Source organism: Cardiocondyla obscurior, linkage group LG12, assembly GCF_019399895.1.
Source record: "Cardiocondyla obscurior isolate alpha-2009 linkage group LG12, Cobs3.1, whole genome shotgun sequence".
NCBI classification, from domain to species: domain Eukaryota; kingdom Metazoa; phylum Arthropoda; class Insecta; order Hymenoptera; family Formicidae; genus Cardiocondyla; species Cardiocondyla obscurior.
Window position 1 is genome coordinate 4,044,475 of NC_091875.1, and position 17,090 is coordinate 4,061,564.

Below are 17,090 nucleotides of genomic sequence, written 5' to 3' on the forward strand. Positions count from 1 at the left end.
AGGCACAGGAAAGGAAAGCAATTGCCCGCGCTTACCTCCTCTTTTAAGGTTCTTACAGCGTTCCGGAAGTACGAAATCTAATTTAACCTCCGGTCCGATAGCGCGATTCCCTGTTTGCTTGAAATTCCCTGTAGTGAATTCCCTCGCGCAAATCGAACGCGAGAACTTCGACAACTTGAATAACTCAAATTTTCAGTATTATTTGGGACACAAGTTAAAGTGATCAAGATCGTTATTAGAAAAATGCAAAGGTGAGCCAAACGAGAGAACTAATATCAGCGTTGCGGAAAAAAATAGGAATAATGACACGGCTTTTTTAAATTTAAAAAAAAAAAAAAGAAAAAATAAATGAAAAAATTCATATCTTGCACGATAATTTTTGTAATAATTACTTAATATAAAGAAGTAATATAAATAAAATTTTATCCACATTTTCCGTATCTTTACGTGAAAATGTGTTGCGTTTTTAACGATCGCGAATCAAAGAAAAAAAAAAAAAAAAAAACGGAAAGGCGCCAGGCGTTCCGACAAAAGTTTTCGTCACTCCGGATACGGGGAAGTTTCACCGTATTTGCGCATCCGGTATCATAAATCTTCGACTCTTCCCGCCTTCTGGTACCCGGTGGCCAAGTCACCAATCCCTTCGTCGGTCCGAGAAATAAATTTACAAGGAGACTGCGACCTTTTTTTTTTAACTTTGGTTCTCTCCGGCGTCATAATTTTGTATTTAACATATTATTAAAAAATAACACACAATATGACATCAGCAAGAGTATAAGACATCATTATTATTAATAAATTGAAAGAACTCTAAAATAAATTTTTTTTCAAGTCTTTATAAGTATGTAAAATATTTACTTTAAGACGATCGATAATGTCTTTTCGCGAATTTTTTTTATTTTTTATAACGTGAAAAATAGTTGCATTATTCCGTCCAGCAAGTTAACAATCCTTTATAAAAAAAACTTACGGTTCACCGTCGCTTTCATTTATTAATCTAAGCTATATTAGGAAATCATAATCCTCTCGTAATCTCTATGAATTCCCTCGAAGCTCACCAATTCATCGCTATCAACGCCAAGTTTTTATAGATTATTGATGATCGAGGCGTTTCGGCGTACAAAAGAGTGGCATAATAACGCAATTAGCGACGCGTTGACAAATTGAATCGATTCGGAAATATATTCTTTTCATCGCGTCCTGATATCTTGGACCTCCGCCTTTCCCCTTCTATAAATATTTCATGCCGCGTGTTGTCCCCACATCCGTGGAAAATTGTCGAACGTCAGTCGATCCTTCTTTATACGATCCGCTCGGCCTCCGCCCTCGAAAAGTCTTGCGGCAAAAACCATAGGAAACCGATAATCTTTCATCAATCAGTATCAAAACTGCTTTGTCATTATTTTGGAAAAAAAAATCGTAGATGCACGATAATCTATAAGCCTTTGAATCTAAAAAAAAAAAAAGGAATTATACAGGATTAACTTGTATTGTTGTTAAAGTATTGTACGGTAGATATCGATTTATAAAAAAAAAACCGCATAATGCTTTGCCCGCTAATGGATAGATTATAACGAATATTAGTTTCTGCGTAACATTACGCAAGGCAGATTGAAAAAAAATTTGATCGTTAATCGTAACCGGCGTGCAAACGACGTCGCGCAACGATAAAGCGCCGCGCGATGCTGCCGGTAATTTATCCGGCAGTGTCAAGGAACTCGTAACTCCGTCGTCCATCTCGGAAATGGCGTGAAAACGGCGAAGACTATTTAGAGAGGCGATCGTGTGTACAGGAGCCGCGGATTGGTCGCGATGCAATTACGCACGGCAGGCTGGGCGGCCGGTCGGTCGGGCGAAGGTGTTAAATTCACTGGATGTGTATCCTGGCGAACGAGCCCCATTCTGGGCGGTAGCCGACACAAATCCGATCGTATTTTCATCGACGCCAAATTGGCAATATCCTCGCCGGTGACGATTCCTGAATTATGCATCAGCCTCGGGGACAGTCGCTCCGAAGTTTATCCATCCCACTTGTTTCCACCGAGAAGCCCGACTCGCTCGACTCTCTTCCACGCGGAGTTTTCTCCCCCATCCCGTGTCCTCGTCCTCCTCTCTTTCACCCCTCGCTTCACTTCCTCCTTCTCCTCCGCCGTTTCCTCCTTCGCAACCCCCGCGGAACATCGCACGTCTCGTCTCTCTCGCCGAATTGCCACCCCCTCACGGGCTCCCTACCCTCCGCACCCTTTCTCGGCTGGAAACGTCACTTATTGGTCGAGCGAGAGGGTGGAAAAAGAGACGATACCCTCGAATCCGACCAATCGCGGTGAACACCCGTGATAATGCTCGCGATATCTTGCACCGGTGAAACCTGCCGCGAGGAGAACATCGTGGGAGAAGTTGCCCGCGAGCGCGAGATAACTCTCTCATCGAAAGCGATTTCGGCCGAGACCGCTCTCTTAGATTTCCGGCAATTGATATAATACTGTAGCGGTGTAGATATAATATTTATCCGTCGAAACCGTTTTATCGACATTCGCCAGTTTTCTTAACAAAAATTGTAATTGATTTGCGATGGCAATTTTTTTTTTTTTACATCGTATTTGTATAATATATAATTAAAATTTACAATTGGAAAAATTTGTGTAACATTTTCGAGACAATAATTTTAACGAAATAAAATGTACCTTGCGTAACGGTACGAACTACGTCGCCGGTTACATTTTAACAAACAGGAAGCGCGGTGGAGAGACTAGATTGTCCTATTGGGCGCTTGGAAATGGCGCTTAATCCTTTAAGAGAGCGTCGAGGCTCGACTCGAGGGACAGACAATGGGAGGTAAAAGTAAAGCGTCGTTCCGAGAAGGGCGAGGGTTGTCCATCCACCCCAATAATAAAATGATAAGGACCTTCGTCTTTCCGCCGCCCGGCCGAACTTCCTCCCGGCCGAAACCCCATCGTATATAAATGTCGATATTATTGTAACGAGACGCTTTTGATGCCGATTTCGTGTCGTGCGTTCTCTCGTACGCACACACGCGAGTGATATACGTCGAAACTGGCGCGGCGGAAACGGTGGCGCACGTACACCCGCAATTATTATCGCGCGCGCAAACAACGAACACGATCGAATCAAACGTTGGAACCGATCATCGATCGATGGAAATCAATTTTCTTCGTTGCTTCTCGCTTCTCTTTACTTTCGTTGTAGCAATGAATATTATTTGTCATAGAACATAAATAGTTTGTAAAGCTTACAAAATAAGATTTTTATCGAAATAGATTTTTATCTATTAAATTGCTGAAAAGATACACCGGCTGCTTTAAATATTCTTACGCTTAACAAAAAAAAAAAAGAAAAACATGTTTCGTAATTTTAATAGACATGATTTTATTTGATTATACTTCAGTAGTTTTGCAAGTATTAATTTGCGCAAAGACAAAATACAGCATGTTCCGCTTGCATAATTTATCGCGAGATCTATTTAAATTTAGAACTTGAACTTTTTTTTATAAAAAATTACTAGGACGCACGTCGGATGCCGTATGACCAACAAAATCTATTCGAACCTACAAAAGAAATATTTTTCACGTATTTATCGTGCTTATAATTTCTGAATTTTAGAATAGACGATTCGTTCGTCACGCGGCAAGCAATATGCATCGACAACCGGTTTGTTCACCTTGCACTGAACTCCCGCGATTAGCGGTGCTTACTTGAGAGAAGGAAATAATGAATAGATGAAACGAAATCGTTATCGGACAAATCGGTACACTGTTAACCGCGGAGCTGACGGAAGATGAACGAGTCGGCCTTAAATTATTAATAATTATCGATCCAGGAGACCGAATATCTAATTTCATAGATCTCGCGAAAGTAATCGAGTACAATTATCGGAGAAAATAGCGGCCGATGCTATGTTGCGTTTTACTCGACGAGTGCCTCACGATGCCGGTGCTTCTTTTTTCGTCCGGTGTTCGCAGTCCTGTTTTAAATTGCACGGCTTTTTCTGCGAAGGACAATAGTGTACGACGGTAGGGCAAGGGTGCGTCTTCTTTAATTTACACGGTTGTATCAAGGGTCGTTTAACGATCTTCTTCATCTCGTAGTACGGGCATGGTCCAGGATGTATCTTAGGCGGCGGTGAACAGGGACAAAGTACGACAGGTGCGTACGGTTGTTTCGGTAATGGAGGTGGAGCACAAATTTTCTTCTTTCGTACGTTGCTATTTTTCATCTCCGTGTAAGGTTTGTCATCGGTACGGAAGTCCTCCGACATTGACGGACACGGGTTAGGCTTCACGAACTTCTGCGGGGGACACGCCACCTTCGCATATTCCATTTTCGGTGGTGGAACAGTTTGAGGCAGCTCGCACTTGCCCGCAGGCAAGCAGGTCTTCTTACACGCATGATCCACGATCATTTTTCCTATCTTCGGTTTCTCTCTCGCTTTTTCCTTGCTTCTATCGCACTTGACTTTCTCTCGACTGCAAACGTCATTCTTTTCGTCGCTCTTTTCTAAACTGCTCTCCTCGTTGCAAGACTGGCTGAACTGATCAGGCTTCTTTATTTCGGTCGGTTTGCAATTTTTCGAATACAATTTCGCGAACGTTAAGTTTCGAGGGCTGTTTTCGAAACAACTATAGCTCCTTGTGCGAATTAATCTTGAGTCAAGCATATGAATCGAATAGAATTTGCAACTCCATCGTTTGAGCTTTAATCTTCCTGTCCCGAGGATCGGTCCCGAATTGTCGATCTGAAATCCAGTTTTCAAAACAGAACACTTTTTTTTTCGTGGTAGTTCTCGATAAGCTTTTCGGAAAGATTTTAATTTGTTAAAATTTTTTTTTTTTTTTGTAGCTTGCGCGAGTCGAATAAGGAAAAGAGAGAAAAATATATACACGCGCGCATACACATATATGTGAATGTATATTTAGTTTTAGAAATAAAGCTAGTTTTCCATTTTTATTAGGCGACATTTACGAAAGCCGCTAACGCCTCCACGTACCTTCTGTGTTTTACTGATGCAGTTCAGCATTTTTCTTTTTTGCATGGTTTCTTGGGTGGGCATTTAACGCAGAATGGCTTTCTTTCGGACTTTGGTTTAGAGGGATAGCCCGGTGGTTCGGCGGGCTGGCAGGGGCCCTTGGGTGGATCGCATGGATTCCTTTTTGGTCGACTAGGTGAGTCCTCGCCACAGTCTGGCTCACCTAGCCGCAGTACTCTGCCACTAATTTCCTGCTGGTTTTTACGTATTAAATCGTGAAGGACTTTGTTGCGTTTTCTCGATAATCTCGCGGTACCCGTAAACAGCGCTTTTAAGCTCACCTCCCTCCTTTTAAGGGTTTTGCAAGATAAAAGTAAAACGCCCGTACTTGTTTTTTTTTTTTTTTTTTTTTTTGTACGGGAGTCAGAAACGTGAATATAATTTTTTAATGCGCGTAAAATTCACAGATATATTTAATTACAGTTGTGATTGAAGTTAATACATCGATATAGAGATCCTCCGCTTTATAAAAGACGATCGATTCGTTGATTCATGGCTCTCGTTTTCCTTGTCGATCTTTCTTTTCTTCTCTTCGTCCGTCGTGGCTTCGGTCTTTGGTACATCGTGTTTGGATCGGAAAACTCGACGCTTGAACTCCGTTACTTTCTCGATTAGAGTTTGTAATTTTTCGACGGCGTCTTTGTTAGAAACTTTCTTTGACATCAGCATTATTCGATCAGCTTGTATCAATTCTTCAATGGTCGAAAAATCTACGTGCGTGACAAATTTTGTTAAGGGATTGATAAAGTTATTGTTTTCGAGCATCAACATTGCCGGCACAAAATTGTCCTGCTTGTCTTCGATGCGCGGTGATTTTTTATTAGGCTTTTTTTTGTCTCGGTGGAGTTGACGGTCATCCGTGCCGATCTCTTCTTCGTATTCCTCGCCTTGAGGGAAGTAATCGTCGTTCCCTTGTCTGTCGTACTTTGATTTCTCAATCACACGATCGCTACAACGGCGAAAGTCGGTGACAAAATGCTTAGGCATAAAAGGAAAAGCAAAATAATCCCTGTGGCCAGTTGCTGAATTAAAATCTCGCTGGGTGGAATTTGCGTTCATAAACTGTTGATGTAAATCGATGACCGATAAAGAACCTTTTCTGGTTTGAATTTGATCGATCAGTCTTCCACTTTCGGCTATTTGTACCGCAGATTTCGTCGACGAACTTGATTTCTCTCTTTTCTGCAGAGAGAGATGGAGAGAAAGAGAGAGAGGACAACCAGAATAATAAAAAATAAAATTTATAATAAAGAATTATTTATATTTAAAAATAGAATTTTTATCTTTACAGTCTAAGATAATCAATTTAATGAGAGAAGAGGCAGAAGGGAGGTGGAGCCGTAGCGATCTTTTTCTTTTCTTTTCTTTTTTTTTTAAATTAATTTTACGCTTTTAAAATATATTTTTCTCTATCGATTCCTTTAATTTAATTCACGATTAACTTTGTCAAAAATAATATAAATAATGTATTGAAAATATGCAAGATAATAAAGTATATTATATCGTGTTTATCAAATAGTGCAAAGAAGAAAGATAATAAAAATTTTTTTAGATAGTAAAAGTAATTAATATTTTGAAAGCTTACTTCGAGCACTCCAAATTCTTGTTGCCTGATAGCTAAATGTTCTTTCTCTGATTGTAGCTGTAATGAAAAATTATGCGATGTCATACATTATTTTACATAAAGTTATTTTAGTCATTATTAAAACGAAATCTATAATATGAAATCAATATTTCTATTTTTTACGAATATAAGATAGTAATTTTGCATCAGCAAGTTTGATGCAATTTTTCTTATATATATTGCTTTGAAATTAGCATAGGTTTTTTTTAGTAGTTAATACGCTTTTACTTTTAAAAAGAAATTGTTTATTGAAGAAACACTTTGACATAAGCAATGCGTAATTAGAATATATCTCAAGACTTTTTATTGTCCGCGTCGCTTTTATCACATTCTGGAATCTTTTTTACGGGTGGACACGGTTTTTTGTCACACGAATCAACTTTCTTAATTTCTGTACAATGAGGCTTCTTAATTTCTTCTTTCTTTTTTATTTCTTCTTTCTTCTTTATTTCTTCTTTCTTATCTGGCCTACATGGATCTGTGTCGTGCAATTTATAAGTTTGTTCTTGTTTCACAGAATGTTGTCTAGGGCTCGGATCTTCTTTTATTTTAGGCATATCGTCCTTTTTCTGCTTACAAGGATCTGGTCGGTCCTCTACCTTTCGCTCGTGAGTTTTACGAGAATCGCGAGCACTTTTTTTACCGCAAGAGCTCTTTCTCCCTTCGCAAGAAACTACATTTTGTCTCTTGTCCGAGCATTTCCTTCTGCCAGTGCAATCAACTATTTTTCTCTCGCTTATTTTTTTTCCCTTTTGACACTTTCCTTTCGTTTCACGTTTCTCTCTATCCTTACAAATGTCACTCTTATCCCTGTCCTTGCCTAAAGATTTTTTCCGCTGCATACAATACTCCTGTATCTTTTTCCGAATACCGCTTTTTTTTGGTTTATCTTCGCAATCTTTTGACGCAAAAAGACCGAGGCTGTTTGAAATTAAATCGGTGAAAGAGAATGAAGCTACTCCCTGATTAATTTCGCACTTGTGACTTATGAAATTTAAAGAAAACGTGGAAAATTTGAAACAACTATGGATCTTGTGTAATAATCTTAGTTTGCCGTTTGATAACTCTTCCAGTATCACTCGATCGGTCAGTTTCTTTACTATTCTGAAGTGCGAGTCTATAGTTGGAAAGACGCCGACGTTTCTGCACGTCTTCATCCATCTTATCAACTTTTCATCGTGATTCGACAAAGATGTCGGCGGCGATTGATGATTATTTTCTTTCAAAACCATTGCGTTGCAAGAGCCATGTCTGATATCTCTCGTTTTCTTAATCGGTCGATGCTTCTTCGAGATTTTCGTTTTAAGAATGAAGCTTAGGTAATGCCTCTGATATGACTGATACATCAAGTCAGAGCAGCGCTTGCAAACCGCGGTGATGTCGCGACCTCTTTGCCAGGTTTTCACGTTGCTGAAATCCTTTCCATCCAGGACCATAGCGTAAGGACACGTCCTGCCGCACGCATTACTCGCCTGAGGACAGACGGAGAGACGATTTCAGGTGCAGTTCTTCTCTAGGTTCTTTCATAAATTTATATATGGTCAGTCACTGGTGTTCGGCATCAATTAACTGTATTGATAGTTTAGCTAGTTTTATATCCGTCATTTTTTTATTTTTATTTATTTTTTTTTCTTTAAATAAAATTTGAGCGTTGTCTTCAATGCGTGCGTCTTCAGGTTCTTAGCTCCACATATCAGAACACATCACGCTTCTCCATTTTATTTAAACAATAATTATAATTATAAATGCGTAGGAAAAATTTTGTCAAATGAAGTGCTTAGCAAGGATTTAGGATGGCAAATATGAAGGTAAAAGTCGCTTTCTTCAATAACATATAATAATTTCCGGCAATGGTGGAAATTGATATCGGTCGTGTGTCACACAAACGGCGAATGTGCGGTCTCCGCGCTTAATAAAGTGACACGTAGATTCACGTCGTAATTATTAAAATGTATACTTTAACGATATCAAAATATTAAATCCACAAATAAATTAAATAGAGATATTAATACAAGTAAATAAAAAAGAAAAAAGAGAGAAAGAGAAAGAGATTAATAAAATCCATAGTTGAGATTGTGTCAAATACATGCACACAATTAAAATAATTTTTCAGTTAAATTTTAATTTCAAAGGTATAAATATACAGATTAATTTTTCTCTCACCTTTGGTGCTAATTCCTTAATAGGTGTCAACAGGCTATTAAATATTGGTGCCTTTTCAACTATTGGTAAACGATAAAGAGCTTCCACAAGTTTCTCTATCTGATTAGTTTTATCCCGCCTGGTTATATTTGTGTGACTGGTTTTATTCGAAATGGATCTCTTTGCCACTGTTAGCATTCTTGGTGACTATTTCATTTATTGATAATTATTTATAACAATAATTTGTACTAATTTACATATTATTAAATGTTTTTTTTATAAATAATATATCATAAGCAATTTACAATAGGTTCGAAAATATTCAGTTTTGCCGATAGAATTTAATTGATTTTTCCGGAGCTACTAATTAGAGCATTTTAAGTAGGCGTTTTTTTTTTTATTAATAATTAGTTGGATAAAAACGAATTACAAAACCAAAATTTTCGGTACATCAAAAGTTAAAGATAGTAAATCATAAATGATAAGTACCTTGAATTTTTTCTGACCAATTTGAATTTTGTGTGATCCAAAAGATTTCACGATTGATTTTGCAACTCGGGGAAACATGGTTAAATATATTGAACAACTTAAAAATTTTTAGTGCATCTCTCGCACGTCTGACATATTAAAAATAAATGAATACGCGGCGTTTACGATAAAATAAGCGTCGATTCTTTTAATTTCAATTGTTTGATTACGTACGACAAAAATTAATACGGTGTCAAAAATGTTTGCAATTCATGCATTCGTACTTTACACTGCATTATATGCTGTTGGCGCGGTCGTGTAATATTGCGGTGAGTGAACAGAAAATATCGATAAAACCAGCGAACTCGTTTAGATCGTTGAACATGCTCATTTAGGTTACCAATTATTACTTTATCAGTTCACTGAAATACCAACGACTACATATAAGAACATAATATCAAAGCGTTACTGTAGCTTACTTATATCGTTAAATGATAACGTATTATGTCGAATATCATGTATAACTGCAGTTGATTCATATACAATCCCTGTTTTACCATTGCTATCACCATCGGATAATACGCGACTTAAATTTCCCGCTGTCGATCGAGGCTGGCAGCAAAAGCGGCGCCACCTCGGAAATGAAAATCATTCTTTATTTCTATTAAATTAACGTTGTACTATTATTTTTTTATAATTAAAATTTTTTTATTGCAAAAATAATTAAAATTAACAAAATATATAAATTACTAACGCGTACTTTTCACGACACGAAATTGTGTCGAGCAAGAGGATCAATCTATATTGTAAAAAGCGGCAACGATAAATCCGATTAGATCCAAAGCGGCTTTCTTAAGATACGATGTGCAACAAAATAAATTTTAGACAATAGTATAAATAAATTTACTCTTTAATTTGATTTAGTTTATTTACTTATTTATTTTTGTACAATGTATCTTAAAATAGCAAGGTAATTATAATGTTCAATAATTACAGATTTAATACTCGCTTAATTTCACTCCAGTACAAACATACATTTTATAAAACAAAATTCAATCCGATATAAGTTTGTTAAATTAAGACAGGAAGTAGCTTATTCCACTAAATCATGTAAGATCTAATTAGTACCCCTCGTCTGACCACGTAATGTTGTAGGCAGGATACTTTTTCTTCAATAATTCAACCGATACCTGATGATCAGCTTTCCCAAAACCCTGTAAGCCAAATTAATAAACGAGAATAATTAATAGTATGTCTTTTAAAAATTAATATAAAATATTTCTATGCCGCTTATAACCTCTACACGAATAAAATTTAGGTCATTTTAGTATTCTCAATTAATATTCGCTGGTATTACGAATTACTTAATAGTATTTATAACGAAAGTAAGCCTCGAATTATTTTTAGTTTTATATAAAATATACACTTGACATCTTCATAATTGTCGCGTTGGCTGCAACAACAATACGCAAAAGGATAAGCAGAGAAAAGATAATAAAGAAAGTGGAAATTAAGCTTCCGGATAATACTCTTCTGAATGAAATTCTGGTGACAAGCTGTGCGCCTTTTTAAAGAAAGCTAGATATTAACATCGATTTGCTGTGTGAAACACTCTGCGTACCGGCAATAAATAAATTAATTAGTTTATATATATTTTAATAATTATACGTAATACTTTACGCCTTACTGTTAATATCCATCACGTTAAAATACGTCTCCCGCGTTTTTATCTTTACATAAAATTTTATTTTTGCTTGTTATTACATAACATTTTATTATTATAGCTAGAATAAAAAAAATTATACGTAATATATTACAATGTTTAATTTGCGGAAGAACAGGGAATCGCAGATGTTATTAAAATAATTCTGTAATTTTCAATATCCGCGGTAATATCGGTACTTCCCTCGCGTACATTTTACGACGTTGCTAATGCTCGCCTGCGTTCCTACGGGAAATAATCTTCAAAATGTCGGAAGCCAAATAAAATACGCGCCCGTTGCGTGTGGTAGTCACCTGATATGAAAACAGAGCACCCACGGTAATTTAAAAATTTTTCTCTCCCGTGAGTCGTCGGATTTATAAAGAGGCCAGCCCTCTTTGAACTGACAGCAACCCCTCGACCCTTCTATCCCGTTGATCCACTGTTCTCTCCTCGATATATACGCTGAAATCTTTTCCTTAAACTTCGCGCCTTACAAAATAAATATTCTTATCAATTTTGCACAATCTTCGTAATATGAATATACTTTTTTTTTTTCCCCCAAGACAAATTGAAAATTTCGATCGAAATTTTCGAATAAATGATTCCGTCGCTTAAAGACACATCCAGTTTGTTTCGTATCTTACAACGATATATGTACATATATATATGATTACTAAGATATTACCCTCCGGAATAGGAAGAGGGTACGATGCCGAGGCGTTTATATGTCATGAAGATGTACAACTCTTCGCGCGATATCCACTTCCGTATTTCTTATACAGCTAAGCGAAGTTTATTTAATAAAAATAACAATAATATCTTTCGCAACTCGCCCCTCGCAACCAAGCTCGAATTATACAACTGTTTATACAAGATAATCTAATGCAATAAAATTTACATTCAGCGCAGTTGATAGTAGCTCTGACGTCAAGAATTTTGTCGTCAAAATAATGACACGGGAACGGCACCAAAATCGATCGCGCTCTATCGAGCAAATAAAGCAAAGTATTAAATGATCTAGAAATAAAAAATTGCGACCGAGGCAAGATATTTCTGCGACACGGTATTAAGAGTAGTGATAAAATTAATAAGAGGAAAAAAATGTGAAGAAGACGCATTGCGCCTAGCACATAGTAATATTTAAAGTGATACCGTATGAGAGTAAAAATTTATGGCGACGTCCTATAATTTTTGTAGCACACCCGTGATAATTGACTTAAAGCTTATATTATTTACGCGAGGCGATACTATCGTAAATGCCGTAATACCTCGATAAAGTTCAGCGGCGTTTACGGAAGTCGACAAACATTTCCGCGAAGTTTACGTAAATGCAATTGCAATTTTACGTTCGGAGGCCGATCGACCGGCTTCAAGGTTTATATCGTTTGTACGCTTCGAAGCGGTGATTCGCGACGGATGGCGTGCAATTTTTGTACCCTTTATTATTAAGTTTAAAATACCAATTTAATCTTCAACGCCGGTTCACTATTTATTGAAATGAAAGAGAAACATTCGCCCTTTTCGCGAACGCTCAAATTTTTTACTTTTCTTTTTTGTCGATTTCACGAACGAGCGTCTCGTTCGAATTCTTCCTCCCGTTGCTTCAACTTATCGTGTTTCGCTTATTTGTATATTTACCGTAATATAATAATGAAAGATACCCGAGGTAAAGACTACTCCCGCCGAAAGAAACTTTTATTTTACTCGTACAATTTGAGCTGATAAAACACGCGTAACTTTCTATTTGATTATATGTTTGCGTCAAAGGTACGAATCCTCTCGAAGGGACAAATTTAATTTGCTGAAGTTCGATATATGATACCGTGTGGGCGTGAAGCTCATGCCAAGTAACGGTATAAGGTGAAAATGTTTATGCGCCGTTAATCGTGATAGGTATTGCTATACGCCGCGTCTATCTGCCCCACGTTTCAATTATTACCTGACGCGGATAACATTATGGTTCACTGTGGACACTCGCGTCGATTAATTGTCAATCTTAATACATCGATAAATACAAATGAAATTGGGTTACAGTCGGAAAATAAACGACACGCACATAATTTCATTTCACGCGCAGCGCGCCTTGAATAAAAATTAATTAGAAAGCGTTGATTTCTATATCGAGAAACTAAACAATCGTTATGTCGTTACGAGCGATTAGAACGAAGCGGAATTAATTATCGATACTGCAGGAGGCGGCCATTTATTTTATTAGCATTTAGATGGCACAAACGCTTACGGTGAATAAAATAATTTTCCACTTCAACGAGTTATGGGGCTTACTTGTGAATATCCGTAGACTTTTATAGTTTTTTCGTCAGGATCGTGTTCAATTCTTCCGCCGCCCACGCATTTCGCTTTCAGGCCGGCGTACTTTTTGATTTGCTCCTCCACCTCGTCGAATATATCAGCTGGAATATAAATGAAATAACGTGGCATGATAATTTAGTATAAATTTCAGACTCGCGGGTTATAAAAATAATAGCCAGTTGTTACATTATGATGGGAGAAAAGGTTATGGAAAATTGTCATGGCAAATGGCAAAGCTATAGTAATCGCGCGTAAATGGCTGTAGGAACGAGCGTTACTCGCAGCTTGTCTGGAGATTCCTTCTCCGTTCGATACTATCGCAAATTGCGCAACTCCCGATGAACGATACACGAAACACGTTTCTGAAATGCGATACGAATCCGCGATAAAAATCCACCCGCGTATATTGGTAAGTATCGGATGGTCAATCAAGCGCTATTGTGTGTCACCGATGTGTCCACCCGATACGGAAAAATTGAGAGGGACTTAATATCGATTCATGGAAAAATCGGGAAACGTACTGTGCCCGTGGCCGTGTGCTGCGTGTAAGAAACGTCCTGTAATACGCACGCTATAACGCTTTATACGCGCCACGATCCGTTAAAGTACATTCCCAGTGCGCGAGCTAGGATCTACGATAAAGGGAGATATTTTTTTTTTTTTTTTCCTTGATAAAACCGAAACGCAACTGGAAAATGTATAAAAAGCCTCGTAGTACGGTAGCCGTGAGCGCAGCAAGAATTCCCATTAAAATTATTGACGCGCTACGTCACATTCTCGAGATCTTCGCTTTCGTGGATTTCTCGTTATGCAAACACAAAATTTTTCTTGATTTTTTGAATTGTATTTTCAGTAATAATATAGTTAAAAATGTTCAAAAGATTATATATATACGTATATATGTGTATTACTTTATATTACATAAATTATCATGCATATTAGATTGTTATCTGTTAAATATAATATAATATTTAAAATAACATTTTGAAATCGTCTAAAATTTATGTAAAAAATATATTTCGTATTATTTTTAAATGTCAACTCAACACAGAACATACAAGTTTCAAGCACCGAATCATATATATTGTACAAGACATAAGTAACTACACAGAGACTATTATTCATCCGCTGTGAAAAATTACAAAAATGTGCGAAATATTCTGCTGAGAGTTGAGAGGATTCACGAAACTGGACTTTTTTTTTTTTAGATAAATGGCTTCTGGACTTTCTTTCTTTTTCTTTTGAGAGGATTTAATTCTGTCAAAAGACAAATACTAATTCAGATTTAATACTACTGTTTCACATTTTTAAATATATCATTTATATCACAATAAATACGAAGAATAAGACTACAATGCGCAACTTATCGTCATATTTTTTACGTTACATATTCTTTTTCTCTTATTTTTCTTTGATAAATAAAGTCTTCGCGTTTCCTCATTATTTGAATGAGTATGTTTCGCAACAAGCAATGAATCCACTATTGAATCACGTTGTCGCCTCCGGAGACAAACAATATTCCGGATGAGACATTCTATACAAAATCTATAAAAAGATCTCTCGTTTCCACGAAAAAAAAAAAACTCAATTTTCAACTATTCGATGTAAGACCTATGATAAATGAGAATAAAAACTGCACGATTTATATAATCCCATCATCTCTGCGACACAATGACTGACGAAATGAAAATAATAGCGTACTTAATAAAGCTATAACTTTCTTATATCCATTACTTTACAATATTTTTATAATAGAAGAATCATATTTCATCTTAAATATTTCAATTCTTTAAGTATCAATTAAAGTAACACAAATTTTATAATTATTCCATAATCATTACATAATTACACTAATTAAATTGTGTAAAATTTGAATTATATTTTTCCTGATTAAATAAATATTAAGAAAATAGATATTTATTATTGATATCCGCTGGGACAAATAAAAACTAAAAGCATCGATAAATTACAAGTTAAAACAATATAACATTTTATCGTAAAATATTCATGAAACCGTTTCTTTGCGGAAATAAAGGCAGCGATGATCGTGTAAATTCTAAGCGCAAAAAAAAAATGTATCTACAATAAAAATACAAAAAAAAAATTGTCAACGAGGGAAAATCGGAACAGCCTGTTTTACTCCCGTCCTAATATTCATGAACCTTTAACTTTCGTGGAAAAGCACATAAATCTTATCTTCCCAGTTTATGTATTGCCCATTAAGAACCCACCCTATCTCCCCATTCAGAAAACAAGCGCTGAAGACAAAAGGTGGAAGTAAAAGGGCATACGCTGGGGAATTCGCTCGAAGGCGTACGTAAAAATGACGGAGATATAATAAGAGGAAGATCAACGTGTAAAAATCAGCACGAATAAAAAAAAAACGCGTTATTCGTCTGTGTAAATAGGTCAGAAAACAGAATTAACTATCGGATACGTCGCATATTTTTCTCAATGTACTTAAGCTCTACTTAAGGCAGGAGTGAATAGCATACGTTAAAAATTAACAGAGATCGATGACAAGAAGTATACCCCTCACTGAGCACTAAAAGCTCGAACCGGTAACGCACTAAGAGCGAAACACAGTATAACGCAAAATAAATACGATGTGGCTATAGTTGGTTACGATATATGTGTAACATACCAGAGAGAGAAGCGAGAGAAAAGCGGTAGGACTTCCGGTACAGCACAAAGTTAATCAGCTTGTAGTGGGTTTTCGTCTGAAATGCGATCTAATCTTCAACAACCCACTTTACACAAACACAAAATTATAATTGACACAGTAAACGATAAGTTAGAGATAATACGAACGGTTTTCGCAAAATTTTAGGATATCCGAGATATAATATGGGTATATTTATTATTAATTAAGAAAGTCTAAATTGATTAAGGACAGAAAAATGAAATCTGATCCAAAAAGATATTAAAAGAACGATGCTGTCGAATTTATTGAAATATAAGACAGATATTAAAGTGGTTATCGACAGGAATGATTTACAGAGAGTGGGCAGAGCGGCCTCCCATTCTTTAAATCTTAACGTCTTGCTTCTGCAGATTTATGGCACCGATTTACGCTCGTTATTACCTGAGAGGTATGCAAATTCGAACTATATGACCGTAACAGCTTGTAATAAAAATAAACGAGAGGATACACGCGATTAATGCAGCGTTAACATGATACCTATAAATAAATTTAAAAATCAAACAATATCTAGAAATTAAAAGCCAAATTATATAAAACATAAATTTTTATGCACAATCATTGTTGTACAATTATTATAAAAAACATTATAAAAAATATTAATTAATACTTGAAAGGTTGCAAAATAAAATTATATTTTAGATTCTATTCTTTGAGATCGAGGGAATCGTAAAATTGATAATTGATAGCTATAAAGCTAACGAGAGAATTTTGTATTTGAATTGATATCAAAGAAAAGTAAGAAACATCTGGTGTTACGCCGCGAAAATCATACGAGGCAGGATCAAACACGGTTAAAAATTGTTAAACACTCTTCCGATATATCACTCACTGATACTTATTACGAAAGGTAATTAACTTTCATAAAAACGTGTCTCGTTTAAACAACGTGGCTTATTTGAACAGCAACGACCACCCGAACCACTCTAAGTAAGCTGAACAAATGACCCCGTACCAGATCTCTGTCCCAACCGTCGACGAGAGAAATTAAGACGTATCATCGACGATGACGCATGCCCTCCGCAAAATATGAAGCGCGATCGTAAATCATATCTAACGAAACATCCAAGTAACGACATACAAGCAATTAGCACTG

General features: G+C 36.4%; 1 protein-coding gene across 1 annotated transcript in view; it reads right to left on the minus strand.

The window, feature by feature from the left end:
* Positions 1-10,180: 10,180 nt before the first annotated feature.
* The window catches only part of LOC139106938 (sex-regulated protein janus-A), a 44,326-nt gene continuing 37,416 nt past the window's right edge, over positions 10,181-17,090 (minus strand). Inside the window, exons 3-4 of the mRNA XM_070664048.1 lie at positions 13,267-13,394; positions 10,181-10,492 (exon numbers count right to left, since the gene is read on the minus strand). Coding sequence (XP_070520149.1) covers positions 10,400-10,492; positions 13,267-13,394 — 221 coding nt within the window. The 3' untranslated portion in view covers positions 10,181-10,399. The remainder of the gene's footprint in view (positions 10,493-13,266; positions 13,395-17,090) is intronic.